This window comes from Taudactylus pleione, unplaced genomic scaffold (genome assembly GCF_031769625.1).
Source record: "Taudactylus pleione unplaced genomic scaffold, aTauple2 ptg002403l, whole genome shotgun sequence".
Classification (NCBI taxonomy): Eukaryota; Metazoa; Chordata; class Amphibia; order Anura; family Myobatrachidae; genus Taudactylus; species Taudactylus pleione.
This window is the reverse complement of record NW_028286789.1, coordinates 28,187-44,706: the sequence shown is the minus strand read 5'-3', so window position 1 is coordinate 44,706 and position 16,520 is coordinate 28,187. Positions and strand designations below refer to the sequence as shown.

The window sequence follows — 16,520 nt, the reverse complement described above, 5'->3', positions numbered from 1 at the left end:
TATCTGCTGTGAGTTCTGCAGGAGGAGTGGGCTGTGTATTATCTGCTGTGAGTTCTGCAGGAGGAGTGGGCTGTGTATTATCTGCTGTGAGTTCTGCAGGAGGAGTGGGCTGTGTATTATCTGCTGTGAGTTCTGCAGGAGGAGTGGGCTGTGTATTATCTGCTGTGAGTTCTGCAGGAGGAGTGGGCTGTGTATTACCTGCTGTGAGTTCTGCAGGAGGAGTGGGCTGTGTATTAGCTGCTGTGAGTTCTGCAGGAGGAGTGGGCTGTGTATTACCTGCTGTGAGTTCTGCAGGAGGAGTGGGCTGTGTATTACCTGCTGTGAGTTCTGCAGGAGGAGTGGGCTGTGTATTACCTGCTGTGAGATCTGCAGGAGGAGTGGGCTGTGTATTATCTGCTATGGGTTCTGCAGGAGGAGTGAACTGTGGGTCTGCAGGAAAGGTGGACTGTATTGTCTGCTGTGGGTTCTACAGGAAGAGTTGACCGTGTTGTATCCTGTGTGCTCTGTAGTGGGATGGCGGCAGCTGCTTGGTCTAAACGGGTTCTGAAGCTGGTGCTAGATCTCAACAACCTGCATCGTGGAGGTGAGTGGGGTCTTCTGTGTATGTGGTGTGATGTCCCTGAGGCCGTACTGTGCACGGTCCCCCTATACACACCCAGTACATAGGTTATATACAGTATATGTGATGTCCCTGAGGCCATACTGTGCACGGTCCCCCTATACACACCCAGTACATAGGTTATATACAGTATATGTGATGTCCCTGAGGCCATACTGTGCACGGTCCCCCTATACACACCTAGTACATAGGTTATATACAGTATATGTGATGTCCCTGAGGCCATACTGTGCACGGTCCCCTATACACACCCAGTACATAGGTTATATACAGTATATGTGATGTCCCTGAGGCCATACTGTGCACGGTCCCCCTATACACACCCAGTACATAGGTTATATACAGTATATGTGATGTCCCTGAGGCCATATTGTGCACGGTCCCCCTATACACACCCGGTACATAGGTGATATACAGTATATGTGATGTCCCTGAGACCATACTGTGCACGGTCCCCCTATACACACCCAGTACATAGGTTATATACAGTGTATGTGATGTGCCTGAGGTCATACTCTGCACGGTCCCCCTATACACACACAGTACATAGGTTATATACAGTATATGTGATGTCCCTGAGGCCATACTGTGCACGGTCCCCCTATACACTCCCGGTACATAGGTTATATACAGTATATGTGATGTCCCTGAGGCCATACTGTGCACGGTCCCCCTATACACCCCCAGTACATAGGTTATATACTGTATATGTGATGATATATATCCTGCAGGTTGTCTGCCGTTCTGCGTAGAAAGGCAGCGGGTCGGCTGGGTGCTGCAGCCGGTGGCAGAGCTTCTATCGCAGAACTCCGATGTGTTCTCCCTACATAGAGACCCCTCCGCCCGCCTGGAGCTTAATGGCCGTCTGTGCTCCCCCCAGGATAGGACACGAGCTGTACAAGAGGTGATGGAGTCGCTGAGAGGTCAGGACATCTTCCCCTGTCTCCGAGAATGGAGGGATGAGGTGAGGCCCCAGCAGTCTCTGAGTAAAATAAAGTCCTGGTAGTTATATTAATCAGTTCTTACTTTGCATCTCCAAATACCCAACGCGTTTCGACCGTAAGGGGTCTTTCTTTCTTTTAAACCTTGATTTATAGTTTTTTTTTTCTGAGAAATAAGAAGTTTGATATGTTTTTCTGTTTTTTATGAAATTTATATTGTACTGAATAAAATACACTTTGGAATATTACGCTACATCCTAGCTGTGGATTATGTATTTAAAGATGCCTTGATAGGAGGAAGAAGTATACACCTTCTGTGAGTATGGTACGCTAAAGATACCTTTATATACATCACTGAGAGCAGAGTGAGTGGGGTACGCCCCTTTAAAATTCTCTTCACAGTGTGGGGTGATCCATATATATTTACTAAGCACACGAGATCTCTGTTATATATAGGGGATGCTCTTTTCCCATATCCCTTTCTAGTAACACCCATTTGGTGATGGGGAATAAGAACTTTTAAAGTATATAAAACAATACTACACTATCTCCGTTTTTTCCTCTCTGTTTTATGTACATATACTGGGAGCAAATAAATCCTTGAAGAAATTTAGAAGCAAGAAAAGACCCAGAAGATTACATCAATATTTTTTAAGGAAGTACATTATATATATATATTACTACTAAAGAAGCACCCTCATCTGAGTTCTGTTTATATTTTCTAATGTGTCTATTAGTGGGGTGTTGGTGACACCCAGGTGCTCGTTGAGGAGGGCAGCATCAAAGTGTGCAGAAATTTGGGTCACCTTCGCTCTTAACCATAGAGATGGGGGCTCTGGGTGACCATAGAGATGGGGGCTCTGGGTGACCATAGAGATGGGGGCTCTGGGTGACCATAGAGATGGGGGCTCTGGGCCACCATGGAGATGGGGGCTCTGGGCCACCATGGAGATGGGGGCTCTGGGCCACCATGGAGAGGAGTTTCCTGTACTGTGAAATCACTTACTCAGCTTAGAGACCTTGTGATGCAGGATTAGTAACAGAACATTGATTAGCGTCGGCCGTACAGAAAGCTGATCACACATTATAGTCATCTGCGTCTGCCCATGTGAGTTCCTGGCCAGCTCCCCCGGGGGTGATACATTTATTTACCCTCACTCTGTCTCTTCCTTAGCTCTATGATGTGAAGGGTCTCTTCTCAGACCCCCCTCTCCTCAGCATGGAGCGAGCTGCAGCACGTGAGTAACCCTTTATTGCTGAGGTGTGAAAAATGATTCTTATCCCCAAGAGCTTGCAATCTTTTCTTGTCACAAGTCCCTTTATACTTCATGTTTCTTTGTATCTCTGCCACTTTCCTGCTGCTCCGTAGACTATCCCCGTTTCTACTTCAGGGTCCATAGGGTCCACAGGGTTGACCTTGGGGGTATAGGTTGGGAACCAAATCCGGGCACCACGCAGTTAAAGCTTTTAGCTCCCAGGATGCACTTGGGTCCACTCTCCCTATAGCCCCGCCCCCAAGCCAGAGGCACCTCAGTTTAAGTTGGTGCCCGGCCATAGTCTGGTCACCGTTATCACAGGGGGAGCTGATTAGCAGCCCTTAAGCTTATTTTATTTTATGAGTTCACATTTTTATTTTACTTTTGGACTCCTTTGAGCGGCAGCGTCGGACTGTCCATAGGACGTCCAGGCTGCCGCTCCGTCACCCCGCCGGCGCTGAGACGCCAGTACAGATCGGGGGATCTCAATGGGACCCCAGAGTCTGTACTAGCCGGACTCTGCGGGCGCCCAGGACTGCTGCTGGATCGTCGGGGAGCAGGTAAGGTCGCGGGTCTCTGCTTGCGGTGATCCGCACATTTCCAAATGCAGTCCGATGTCTCTGGGGACAGACCGGAGGTGGCGGCGGTCCCCCCCATACCCCGCGTGTCCACTAGACCACCAGGGACTTAACGATCGGCGCTGGGAGCTGGCGTCCTGGGGGTTAATAGCCGGCCAGGGGAGGAAGCCTTCCCTGTTACAGCGGCTCCTCCCCTCAGCTCAGCGCACCTTTCAGTATTATAGTCTGGTGTCGCTGAGCTGCTTCCTCCGCGGGCCACGCTGCTTCTGAGGTCTCCAGGCGGCCATTTTCTATGTGCAGCAGCAGAGCTCCGGAGATGGCAGTGAGTCCAGTCCCCCTGCGTACCTCACCATCAGGTCAGTGTACACAGCGCTGTAGCCTTCCCAGACACTGAATCTGGGCAGTTGAATGTAGCGACATGGTGCAGTATATTATATGTCATGCTAATGTATGTATATATGTATATATCTGCATGGTATGTGACTTATGCTAGTGCTGACTGTCTGCTTCTTCTCTCACCTATCAGTGTATATCTATCCCTTTTCCTTACCATCTGCCCTAATACAGCTGTACCTGGGGTGGTTCTGAGACCTCACATATATATATTTGTGAGGTTTGTCATATACTGTTGCGTGCTGCAAGTTGCCATATTTTAGGTGGAACTGTGTGTTGCATACGCTGATAATGGGTCCCTGCAGCTAATCTTAGCGTCAGTCAGGACCGGTATGGCGCTGTTTTATATTTCCGCCAAGATGGTTAGTCAGATATGTCATGTGCTGCAGGTGTTAGTGCGGAGGATTTGACTCAGAAAGGGTTAAGTATGCGGCGCCATCTGGTGCCAGGCCCCTTACACGACCCCCTTGGGCGGTTTATTCTCAGGATCCTCTCCTTTGCGGATCGCCGGGTGGGCCCCATTGTCGTAACTCACTTGGGGTTACTTCACCATACTGCCCTTTTCATCTCAGGGTATCGAGCAGTTTCTTGCACTTTACCCCTGTGACACAGACTATCGCTCCCTGCCGGGGTTTTTAACAGTACATGAATTGCCTCCGGTACCACAACGGTCTGTCATTCCTAAGGATATTGAATTTGAACCTCTATACGCTCCTACCTATACCTTCTAAAACCTGCCTATAAACCTCTAAAATTGACGCTATTTGCGTACGCAGTCATACAGTAAAATAAAAACTTTAGACCTTGAACATGTGTTTCCAAAGCACAAAGTATTATTCAAGTAAAGTACAGTCAGTTACACGCTGTGATCTAAGTACAATTTAGCGCAAAGAGTTATGCAGACCCAAGATACAGTTATACATACGCACGTGCTCTGGACCAGATACCGGCATCAGCAAGAAACCTCCGTCAATCAGCAATCAGCAAGAAGACTCCAGAAGGGGGTCACAACACACATATTTATACCCTTACAGAAATAGACAACACAATAGAGAGGTTTGTTGCTGATCTCATTGGTTCCCAGTAACGATACTGAAATTGAACCTTTATATACCCCTGCCTGTACCTTCTAAAATCCTACCTATAAACCTCTAAGGATGACGCTAATTTGCGTACGCAGTCATACAGTAAATAGAGACTCCAGACTTAGAACATGTGGTTCCAAAACACAAAGTATTATTCAGTTACACGCTATTGATCCAGACACAATTCGGCGCAAAGGAATTATACAGACCCAAGTACAGTATACATACGCAGCGCTTGCGGACCAGATGATGGGCATCAGCAAGAAACCCCGTCGTCATTCAGCATTCAGCACGAAGACTAAAAACCCAGTGTTTGAGCACACATATTTATACCCCCCCAGAATAGACAGAACAATAGAGAAGTTTGTTGCTGATGCCATTGGTTCCCAGGGGGGGAGCATCTGTTACAGAGCGTTTAACAGGCTGGTTCAAATAGACTCACCCAGCCTCTAACAACTGGCGGTCTCTGCCCTCCCGCCCCCATGCAACATCCTAACAGTTGTTCATAATATACATTTTGTTGCTTGAAGTCTCTGCGGTCCATAAGTTGGGAATGCCTGATGCGATCTCCAAACCGATAATACCGGAATTCTGTTGAAAGAGTACGCATCAGTACAAAACCAAACACGGCTTACTTAGCATGTATAAAACCTTAGTTATCAAATATCTTTATTTCACAGCATTTATCCTAACTGAGCCAACTTAAATCTTATACTTTAAAGCTTATTAAACCTTATGTTTGAATATGTAATGTGTGAGTATGCGGGGTTTGATATAAGGACGCTAGTTAACTTGGGGCAGATGCGTGCGCATAAAGCTAATAAAACAGCGGTTTCATACAAAGTCCTATGCATTCGCTAATATGCGACTAGTTGACAGCGCAATTGTGCGTATTAATGTGTGTATGAGAAATGGTGAAAGATGCAATCGCATGTTGCTAATAGTAATATCGCCACATGTACTAAAGTGTAAGTTTATCTAAAATGGCGCTTAGGCGGCCATTCGCAAAATGGCATCTTGCGATCTCATTTCCAAAATGGCATCTTGCGGCCAGTCGCAAGATAGCATCGCTGCGATTCAATTTTAAACTGATCTTGTCTCAGCCAATTATCCAGCTTCGACACCAGTGCAGGTGCATCTGTTACAGGATATTTAAGAGGTTGATTCAAATAGACACAGGTCAGCCTCCAACAGCCTATTGTCTCCTCTATTCTCCCTGCATGCAAATCTAAGCTGTTAGTTTCACAAAATACATTTTGGTGCTTTATATCTCTACGGTCCATAAGTTGAGAATGCATGTTGCGATCTTCACACCGATGATACCGGAAAGCTGATGAGAAAGTGCAGATCAGTATAACATCAAACACGGCTTACTTATCATGTATTAAACCTTAGATACCAAATAGCCTTTATTTCACAGCATTTGTAATATATGGATAAAACTTGAATCTTATACTTTAAAGTTATGGAACCTTTTATGTGAGTGTGCATTGTGTAAGTATTAGGGGTTTGGGAAAAGACGCTAGTTAGGTTTATCTGATTTGGGGGAGATGTGCACGCATGCAGCTAATAAACAGCGTTCGCATGCAGGATATTGTGCATTCGCTAATGTGCGTCATGTTAACAGCGCAACTGTGCGTAATGTGCGGTGTTTATGCATGTGTTCTATTTATGATGGACTATATATATATATATATATATATATATATATATAGTCAGGTCCATAAATATTGGGTCATTGACAGAATTTTCAGATTTTGGCCTCTATTCACCACCACAATGGTTTTGAAATGAAACAAACAAGATGTGCTTTAACTGCAGACTTTCAGATTTAATTTGAGGGTAATTACATCGAAATCGGGTGAACGGTGTAGGAATTACAACAGTTTCAATATGTGCCTACCACTTTTTAAGGGACCAAAAGTAATGGAACTATCAACTCAAAAGCTATTTCATGGACAGGTGTGGGCTATTCCCTCGCTATTTCATTATCCATTAAGCAGGTAAAAGGTCTGGAGTTGATTCTAGGTGTGACATTTGCATTTGGAATCAGTTGCTGTCAACTCTCAATATGAGATCCAAAGAGCTGTCACTATCAGTGAAGCAAGCCATCATTAGGCTGAAAAATCAAAACAAACCCATCAGAGAGATGGCAAAAACATTAGGTGTGGCCAAATCAACTGTTTGGAACATTCTTAAAAAGAAAGAACGCACCGGAGAGCTCAGCAACACCAAAAGACCCGGAATACCACGGAAAACAACTGTGGTGGATGACAGAAGAATTATTTCCCTGGTGAAGAAAAACCCCTTCACAACAGTTGGCCAAATCTATAACACTCTCCAGGAGGTAGATGTATATGTGTCAAAGTTAACAATCAAGAGAAGACTTCACAAGAGTGAATATAGAGGATTCACCACAAGATGCAAACCATTGGTGAGCCACAAAAACAGGAAGACCAGATTAGAGTTTGCCAAACAACACCTAAAAAAGCCATTACAGTTCTGGAACAACATCCTATTGACACATGAGACAAAGATCAACTTGTACCAGAGTGATGGGTAGAGAAGGAAAGGAACTGCTCATGATCCAAAACATACCACCACATCAGTGAAGCATGGTGGTGGTAGTGTCATGGCGTGGGCATGTATGGCTGCCAATGGAACTGGTTCCCTTGTATTTATTGATGATGTGACTGCTGACAAAGGCAGTAGAATTAATTCTGAAGTGTTTCGGGTAATATTATATGCTCATATTCAGTCAAATGCTTCAGAACTCATTGACGGCGCTTCACAGTGCAGATGGACAATGACCCGAAGCATACTGCAAAAGCAACCAAAGAGTTTTCTAAGGCTAAAAAGTGGAATGTTATGCAATGGCCAAGTCAATCCCCTGACCTGAATCGGATTGAGCATGCATTTCACTTGATGAAGACAAAACTTAAGGGAAAATGCCCCAAGAACAAGCAGAAACTGAAGACATTTGCAGTAGAGGCCTGGCAGAGCATCACCAGGGATGAAACCCAGCGTCTGGTGATGTCTATGCGTTCCAGACTTCAGGCTGTAATTGCCTGCAAAGGATTTGCAACAAAGTATTAAAAAGTGAAAGTTAGATTTAGGATTGTTTAGTTTGTCCCATTACTTTTGGCCCCTTAAAAAGTGGGAGGCATATATAGAAACCGTTGTAATTCCTACACCGTTCACCTGATTTGGATGTAATTACCCTCACATTAAATCTGAAAGTCTGCAGGTAAAGCACATCTTGTTTGTTTAATTTCAAAGCCATTGTGGTGGTGAATAGAGGACAAAATATGAAAATTCTGTCAATGGGCCTGATTCAGACCCACTCGCGAGCGGCTGTCCGCTCGCAAGTGGGTCGATGTTATGCACTGAGCATGCGCACGACGGAGGGAGCTCCGTCGTGCGCATGCGCCAGACGCGACGAGCGAAGGAAAGTCCTTCGCTCGTTGTGTCCGATCAAAGGGGGCGTGCTGTCAATGTTGATTGACAGCACGCCCCCTTTGGTGGGCGTGCCGGGGGCGTGCCTCCCTGACGGGGGCGTTCCCACGGGAACGCCTCCCGTCAGAAGCCGGCCCACTGACATCACTAGTGATGTCAGTGGGAGTGATTTTGGCTCTGATAGAGCCAAAATCACTCCGGAGCTTGCGGTTGAAAACCTCAACCGCAGGCTCCGGCTCGCAAATTCGATGGTCTCGACCATCGCGGCCATCACAAAGCACGCTCGTATAGCCTGTGGGTGGTGACCCACAGCTATACGAGCGTCCAGGAGGACGCTCCATGAAAATGGAGCCCGGCCCTCATTCAGAGCGTGCGCTCTGCTCAGAGCGTACGGCTCTGAATGAGAGCCAATGTCCCAATATTTATGGACCTGACTGTATGTGTGTGTGTGTGTGTGTGTGTGTGTGTGTGTGTGTGTGTATATATATATATATATATATATATATTATAATATAATATAATTAATTTCTTACTAACATTTTCAAACTGCAATGCAAATGTGTTATGGGCAGTGAGCTTCACTCTCAAACAAGGTGGAGACCCCCAACCGTGCTGGTGCCAGCCTGTCTGACAGTGAGTTTAAAAGACCATTGTTCATTCAAATTCAAGTGTCTGGGCCATATTACAATTGCCACAGCTACACCTGTCCACATGTGGGGTCTCTCCCTTTACATGCAAAAACACCCACAGTTCCTGACGTATTGCTTTTTTTCTAATTCCTTTTCTCAGGAAACTGTTTTTCTAGTGGCTAAATGATACTGTGTTTGTTTTGGTATTTCTTTATGCATGGTTGTCCCCAGAATGGGCCTGTCATGGCTTCTAAAAAGGTTATCAAAAACATTGCCATCTGTACTTAGCTCGTGAGTTGTAACTTAAAATGGCACTGGTCGCAAAATGGCGTCTTGCAGATTCTTATTTTTAAGATGGAGTCTGGTTGCCATTCGCAAGATGGCGTCGCTCCAAGCTAATTTTACACTGATTCTGTCTCAGCCATTAAATCAGCTTCGACAATCCCCTTGCAGGGATTACCACAACAGCCACCCTGGGTGGATGTTGTTTTCTACGGAATACAAGCTGGCGTGATATACGCCCTGTGGTTACTTCCCAGTTGGCTCGGCCGTGAACTGGATGATGTATCGGGCTCTTTCCATCTTACATGGGGGGGTGCTGATTTCAAGTATTATTATTATCCCTGCTTTGGGGCTGGTAGCCAGGTCCATTCTGGTTATAGAGAATGTCGTTCCTGCACCTGTATCATACACCCTCAGTTTCATGTCAGGATTCTGGCTGTCGCCAGATACGAGGTGTCACAACAGGCAGTAATACGCCCCCCATTCCGGCCTGGACGGATTTTACGGATACGGAACTTTACCTGAAGTCAATATTCTCGCTTTCAGGGGCTGTTGCCTGTCCTACCGGGGCCGTCACAGGATTGGTTAATGCTATTGCATACTGGGCTGATGCATTTGTAACGTTTTTCCCCTCCAACATGTTTGGGGTTTAATGTCTTTTGCCGCTCACATAAAATATGCAGTTGTCATATGTGGGAATACCTACATTGGATGCCAGTCTTCTAACCTTCAGGGTTTCGGCTGCGACTATATCTGCTGCAATACCTATGGCTGCGCTCTGGGAAAGCAGAAGTGCAGATACCTTCTATGGGGATCTTGTTTGGTCATGACCCTGACAAGATTGTTGCATCATTGGCAGTATCACTAATGGGAAGATACCGTCTTTAGCTACTCCCACTACATTCGGACTAACTCTGTTAAGTCTTTTTGTCCTCAGGGTCAGCCTAAAGGCCTGTTTTTTCCTAGGCTGTCGGCCTCCACGAGGGTCACCATATCCAGTACCGAGCAGACCTGGACTTCCAGACGACCCTGCTTCTGAACCTAAGGATAAATCTTCAGCCTGACGGGACAGGTCTACAACTGGGGGATTCCAGAGTGAGATACCGATTTTCTCAGTTCACCCAGTGCTGGTGTTAAGTCGCCATGGCTGCTTGGGTAGGAGTGGTAGTCTCTAACGGGTACTCCCTCTCATTGCTCAGGTGGCCTCCTCACGTGTTGTTACACGGGCCCTTCTTCAGACCCGATCAGGGCCTTACAAATCCAGAAAGCTGTACAGTCTTTGCGGTAAGCAGAGCTAGTTTGGCCACCCTCACTATCTCAGCGAGGGACTGGTTGACTGGTTGTTCTACTTTCTTTCTGGAGCAGTGCCGGACTGGTCCTCATTTTGCCTATCCTATGTCTCAAATCACTGAATGAGATTCTAAGGATGCTTGGACTCAGGAGGAGTCCACCATGTTCCATCTTCCGATTTTTTTTTGGAACCTGGGGATTTTATGGTATCTCTGAATATCCAGGACATATACCTACGGGTGCATATAGAGCCCTCTCATCAGCATGGGCTCAGGTTTGCTGTGCCACAGCAACACTTGCAATTTTCGGGCTCTGCCTTTTGGACTGTCCTCAGCCCCACTGGGGTTTACCAACTTTATGGATTTCTGACAGTTCACCTGTTCAGTGTATCCGACTGCTCCAGTATCTGGTCGGCCTCCTGCTCTTAGCAGGATCACCAAGGTACTTTACAGCCATGTCAGGATAACCGTGGCTTCTTCAGAGCACAGATGATTAATCAACGGGGAAAAAGTCCTCCCCGCATCCCTCACAGGGTATACTTCATCTGGGAGCCCTGCTGGATTCTCAGAATCTGAGAATTCTTCTGCAGTGAAACAAGATCTCCACTCTTCAACTAGGAGTGCGCGGATGTCTATGCAGTCGACATATGTCATTACATTATGTAATGCGCGGTCGAATATCCAGAGTGTCTACCTTTTGGAAGGGTGGAATATGCTCAGTTCCATTCCAGGCCTTTCCATAATTGAAGAGAAGAGCTCTCCAGATGGAATAAGTTTTTCCATCGGATCACTGTTCAGACGATGATGCTCTCTCTGGAGGCGAGTCGGTCTCCGTCCGGGTGGATATGGCCATCTCGTCCAGGGTATTCTTTGCTACGTACAGTGTCTGGTCCACATTCGTTTCGGGGCAGTTGGACGTCTGTCGATTCGGCTCTGCCAATTAACTTGTTGGAACTTTAGGCGGTCTGGGGCCTTCGCTCTGGCCTAACACATATTTCACGGTAAAACCTGAAAAGGTTCAGTCCGACAGTGTCACAACAGTGGCTTCCATCTAGGCAACACTGGTCGTTGGGTGGCAACGACAGGAATGTCTCACATTCTGACATAGTCTGAGGGTCTCCTCCTGGCCATCTCTGCAGTGTTCATTCCGGGAGCTCTCCATTGGGAAGTGGGCTTCCTCCAGCCGTCACGACGTGCATCCCGGGGACTAGTCTCTTCCCCAAGAGAGGTTTCATCTCCTGGTGAGCAGAGGGGGCCTCCCTGAGGTTATCCTCATGGCTTTCTGACTCTGTCCCTCACTACTGGTGTTAGCGTCCAGCTCTAGAGGTACTGAAGCAACCTTCAGTGACTCTTTGTCAGTGAAGTGATCCTTCCACTTTGGGTACCTGTGTCCTTTGGTCTCACTTCTTTCTCGAGGTCTTTGGAGGTTTAATTCGAGACGGATGGGCTTTCCTTCTGGTGGCTCCAGATCGCTCCAGATGTTACTGGTTCTTGGATTTTCGGAGTCTCTCCATCGATGCTCCGTACCTGCTGCTTCACTATCCGGACCTGTGGTCTCAGGGTCCTTGTTTTTCCTTGGACCTGGATAGTTTGTCTTTGACTGCGTAACTACTGTGTTCCTAAGGCTTCCCTGGCTCTGTCATCTTTGAAATGTTTAGAGCGCATAGGCCAGCTTTGGCTGGGATCTACCACAGACTGTGGCATACATAATTCTTAGGGTATCGTACCTGTCGCTACGACCTCCGGTGATTGGGATTTTCAAAAGTTCTGGCATTCCTTCCAGCTGGCTTGGGTCTCGCCCTCCTCCTGGCCTTCCTGAGAGTGCGGATCTCTGCACTGTCAGTATGGTTTGGAGGTGGAATTGCTCCGCTCTCTGGTATCCAATTTTTTCTGGATTATGCCTCCTTTTATCTCCCTTAGGGGCTCCTTGGGATTTCGTAGTACTAGCTTTGATAGCCATTACATGGTCTATAGCTTAGTTTCCTTTCTTTCCTCCTTTTTTTTTTTTTTTTATCTCGGGCCTACACATAGGATAGGCCTTTCTGTTTTGGTTGATGACTATTCTACTTGGGCTGTGGGCCCCTCGTGGGCGGCTCGCTGTGGCGCCTCGGCTGTACTGCCTTGCAAGGTGGCCACGTGGTCTCCTGTCCACACCTTTTTTAAGGTTCTATGCATGTTTCCTTTGCCTCTCAGGATGCTTCCTTTGGGCGACAAATTCTCCTCTCAGCACAGGAGCGTCCCCACCCTTATAAGGACTGCTTTGGGACATCCTCAAGGTCAACCCTGGGGACCAGCTATGGACCCTGAAGTAGATAACAAGAGATATGGTAAGAACTTACCTTTGTTTCTACGAAGTCCATAGGGTCCACAGGGCGCCTGCCCTGACGCACCTGGCTTCATATGGGCTGTGTTACTGGTCACCGGTTTCCCGTCTCCTTCTCCTGTGAGTATGGTTCTTGAGTGTTCCAGTCTTCTCTCTCTTTCTTTCCTCCTCCGGCCTTTGGCTACTTACAAACAGAGGTGCCTCTGGCTTGGGGGTGGGGCTATAGGGAGATTGGACCCAGTGCATCCTGGGAGCTAAACGCTTTAACTGTGTGGTGCCCGGATTTGGTTCCCAACCTATACCCCCAAGGTCAACCCTGTGGACCCTATGGACTTCGTAGAAAGAGAGATAACAAAGGTAAGTTCTTACCATATCTCTTGTTATCCATCTGCATCTCTGAATAATCACCTATTTCTCCCCTATTTCCAGCTCTCCTTGGGGTGTCACGGTATGGGGTGCACGTCAATGGCTTCCTGTGTAGGGGTGCGGAAACATTTATGTGGGTCGCCAGACGTTCATTGACGAAGCCCACGTACCCTGGAAAGCTGGACCACCTGGTGAGTGGGGGTGAGTCCTGGTGGGTTCATGTGTCACAGTGAGGAACATATAATAGTAATAAGTAATGGTTTATATTGTACAGAAGAAGTTCTGCGCTGACGTAAGTTCCTCAGACATTAACTTACATTAATCTGCTGTCTGACACCAATTGTGTGTGAGAGACCTCTGCCCACAGCAGCCATAATAGTAAATAACTGTGCATAGGACGTCATAAGAGGATTTATCTATATAAAACCGTATAGTAGATATAGAATCTGTATGAGAATATAATCCTCAGTCTCCTGCATAACAGGCCGCAGGAGGAATCGCAGCAGGATCCGGAGTGTGGAAGACTCTCCTCAAGGAGTGTATGGAAGAGGCGTGTATCCCAGAATCCCTTGCAGTCACCGCCAAACCAGCCGGGACCGTCAGGTAACCTCTAGTTACTGACTAGTGTATTGTTAGATTCTCCATAGACTCTTAAGCTGGGCATCTCTGAGTTAGGTGACCTCTGTATTGTATCCTTGGCCTCCATCCGTACACGTACGACATCTTGTATAAGCCACCTTCAGTATATGGATCCCCGTCCAACCAGCTAGGACTATATATACATAATTATAAACACAGGGAGAAGACACAAACCCCACACATATAGTACCTTCATAAGGAATAGAACTCATTTGTGCTTAGTAATGCTAGCGGCTATGCCAACCGTGCTGCCTACGAATCACTGACTGTCACTCCCCCATATAACATATTGTTATTATCCCGCCATTGTAGCTACGCGTATAAGCAGCACGATGGGCTGTACCCGGAGTGTCACTCCCCCATATTACATATTGTTATTATCCCGCCATTGTAGCTACGCGTATAAGCAGCACGATGGGCTGTACCCGGAGTGTCACTCCGCTATATTATGTATTGTTATTATCCCGCCATTGTAGCTATGGGTATAAGCAGGACGATGGGCTGTACCCGGAGTGTCACTCCCCCATATTACATATTGTTATCCCGCCATTGTAGCTACACGTATAAGCAGGACGATGGGCTGTACCCGGAGTGTCACTCCCCCATATTACATATTGTTATCCCGCCATTGTAGCTACGCGTATAAGCCGGACGATGGGCTGTACCCGGAGTGTCACTCCCCCATATTACATATTGTTATTATCCCGCCATTGTAGCTACGCGTATAAGCCGGACGATGGGCTGTACCCGGAGTGTCACTCCCCCATATTGCATATTGTTATTATCCCGCCATTGTAGCTACGCGTATAAGCAGGACGATGGGCTGTACCCGGAGTGTCACTCCCCCATATTACATATTGTTATCCCGCCATTGTAGCTACGCGTATAAGCAGGACGATGGGCTGTACCCGGAGTGTCACTCCCCCATATTACATATTGTTATCCCGCCATTGTAGCTACACGTATAAACAGGACGATGGGCTGTACCCGGAGTATCACTCCCCTATATTACATATTGTTATTATCCCGCCATTGTAGCTACACGTATAAGCAGGGCGATGGGCTGTACCCGGAGTGTCACTCCCCCATATTACATATTGTTATCCCGCCATTGTAGCTACACGTATAAGCAGGACGATGGGCTGTACCCGGATTGTCACTCCCCCATATTACATATTGTTATTATCCCGCCATTGTAGCTATGCGTATAAGCAGGACGATGGGCTGTACCCGGAGTGTCACTCCCCCATATTACATATTGTTGTTATCCCGCCATTGTAGCTATGCGTATAAGCAGGACGATGGGCTGTACCCGGAGTGTCACTCCCCCATATTACATATTGTTGTTATCCCGCCATTGTAGCTACACGTATAAGCAGGACGATGGGCTGTACCCGGAGTGTCACTCCCCCATATTACATATTGTTATCCCGCCATTGTAGCTACGCGTATAAGCAGGACGATGGGCTGTACTCGGAGTGTCACTCCCCCATATTACATATTGTTGTTATCCCGCCATTGTAGCTACACGTATAAGCAGGACGATGGGCTGTACCCGGAGTGTCACTCCCCCATATTACATAGTGTTATTATCCCGCCATTGTAGCTACACGTATAAGCAGGACGATGGGCTGTACCCGGAGTTTCACTCCCACATACTACATATTGTTATTATCCCGCCATTGTAGCTATGCGTATAAGCAGGACGATGGGCTGTACCCGGAGTGTCACTCCTCCATATTACATATTGTTATTATCCCGCCATTGTAGCTACGCGTATAAGCAGGACGATGGGCTGTACCCGGAGTATCACTCCCCTATATTACATATTGTTGTTATCCCGCCATTGTAGCTATGCGTATAAGCAGGACGATGGGCTGTACCCGGAGTTTCACTCCCCCATATTACATATTGTTATTATCCCGCCATTGTAGCTATGCTTATAAGCAGGACGATGGGCTGTACCCGGAATGCCAGTTTGTATATGATCTAGAGGTCCCGGAATCCTTCCAGCCAGTTGTAGGAGACGGAGAGGTGCAGGAGTTTTATCTGTGGCCCCTGGACAAGGTAGGTGATCGGCCCCATCCTGCAGCTATGGGCAGACCCCTCACTCTTATACTGACAATTACTCTAATACACAGGTGAGAGCGGCCATCGCTACAGAGGAGTTTAAACCCAACTGCGCTCTGGTGGTTCTGGACTTTCTCCTGAGGACGGGACACATTCAGCCGGACTCAGGTAGTTGTAGTCTGGTCCCTGTGTACTGGGTAAGGTGTCTGCTTTATGTTACATCTCTGCATACAGACCGTCAGGCCATATCTTCTGCCAAAGGACCATTATTCCTGGGTTTCAAACAGAATTTGGTGGACAGAAGAATAAACCATTAGCAGCTCATAGATAAAATAGCGCATATGGCTTAGTACATAGACATACATCGTCCACAGTATGCAATCCTGGGTCACTGTTCCATAAGAACATGATGGATGGCGCAGCTCTATCAGGGGCGCTGTGCCTATCATTAGGGGACGGTACATAGATGAATGGTTTGGGGGACCACAGCCTTACTGGAGAAGTGAGTCAGGAGGAGAGAGGCCTGTGCTATAGGGAAAGATGGGTAATGAGACGCCGGTTACATCGCAGTGTGTGTGTGTTACAGAGAAGTGA

The 16,520-nt window shown here is 47.1% G+C and overlaps 1 protein-coding gene across 1 annotated transcript; it reads left to right on the top strand.

The window, feature by feature from the left end:
- Positions 1-105: 105 nt before the first annotated feature.
- LOC148431347 (uncharacterized) lies at positions 106-16,094 on the top strand (the record flags this gene model as incomplete). Its single annotated transcript, XM_088466074.1, has 8 exons — positions 106-164; positions 510-583; positions 1,351-1,583; positions 2,735-2,798; positions 13,281-13,408; positions 13,702-13,820; positions 15,791-15,923; positions 15,998-16,094. Coding segments are annotated over exons 2-8 (844 nt in total), but the record flags the coding sequence as incomplete, so codon positions are not given.
- Positions 16,095-16,520: the final 426 nt, after the last annotated feature.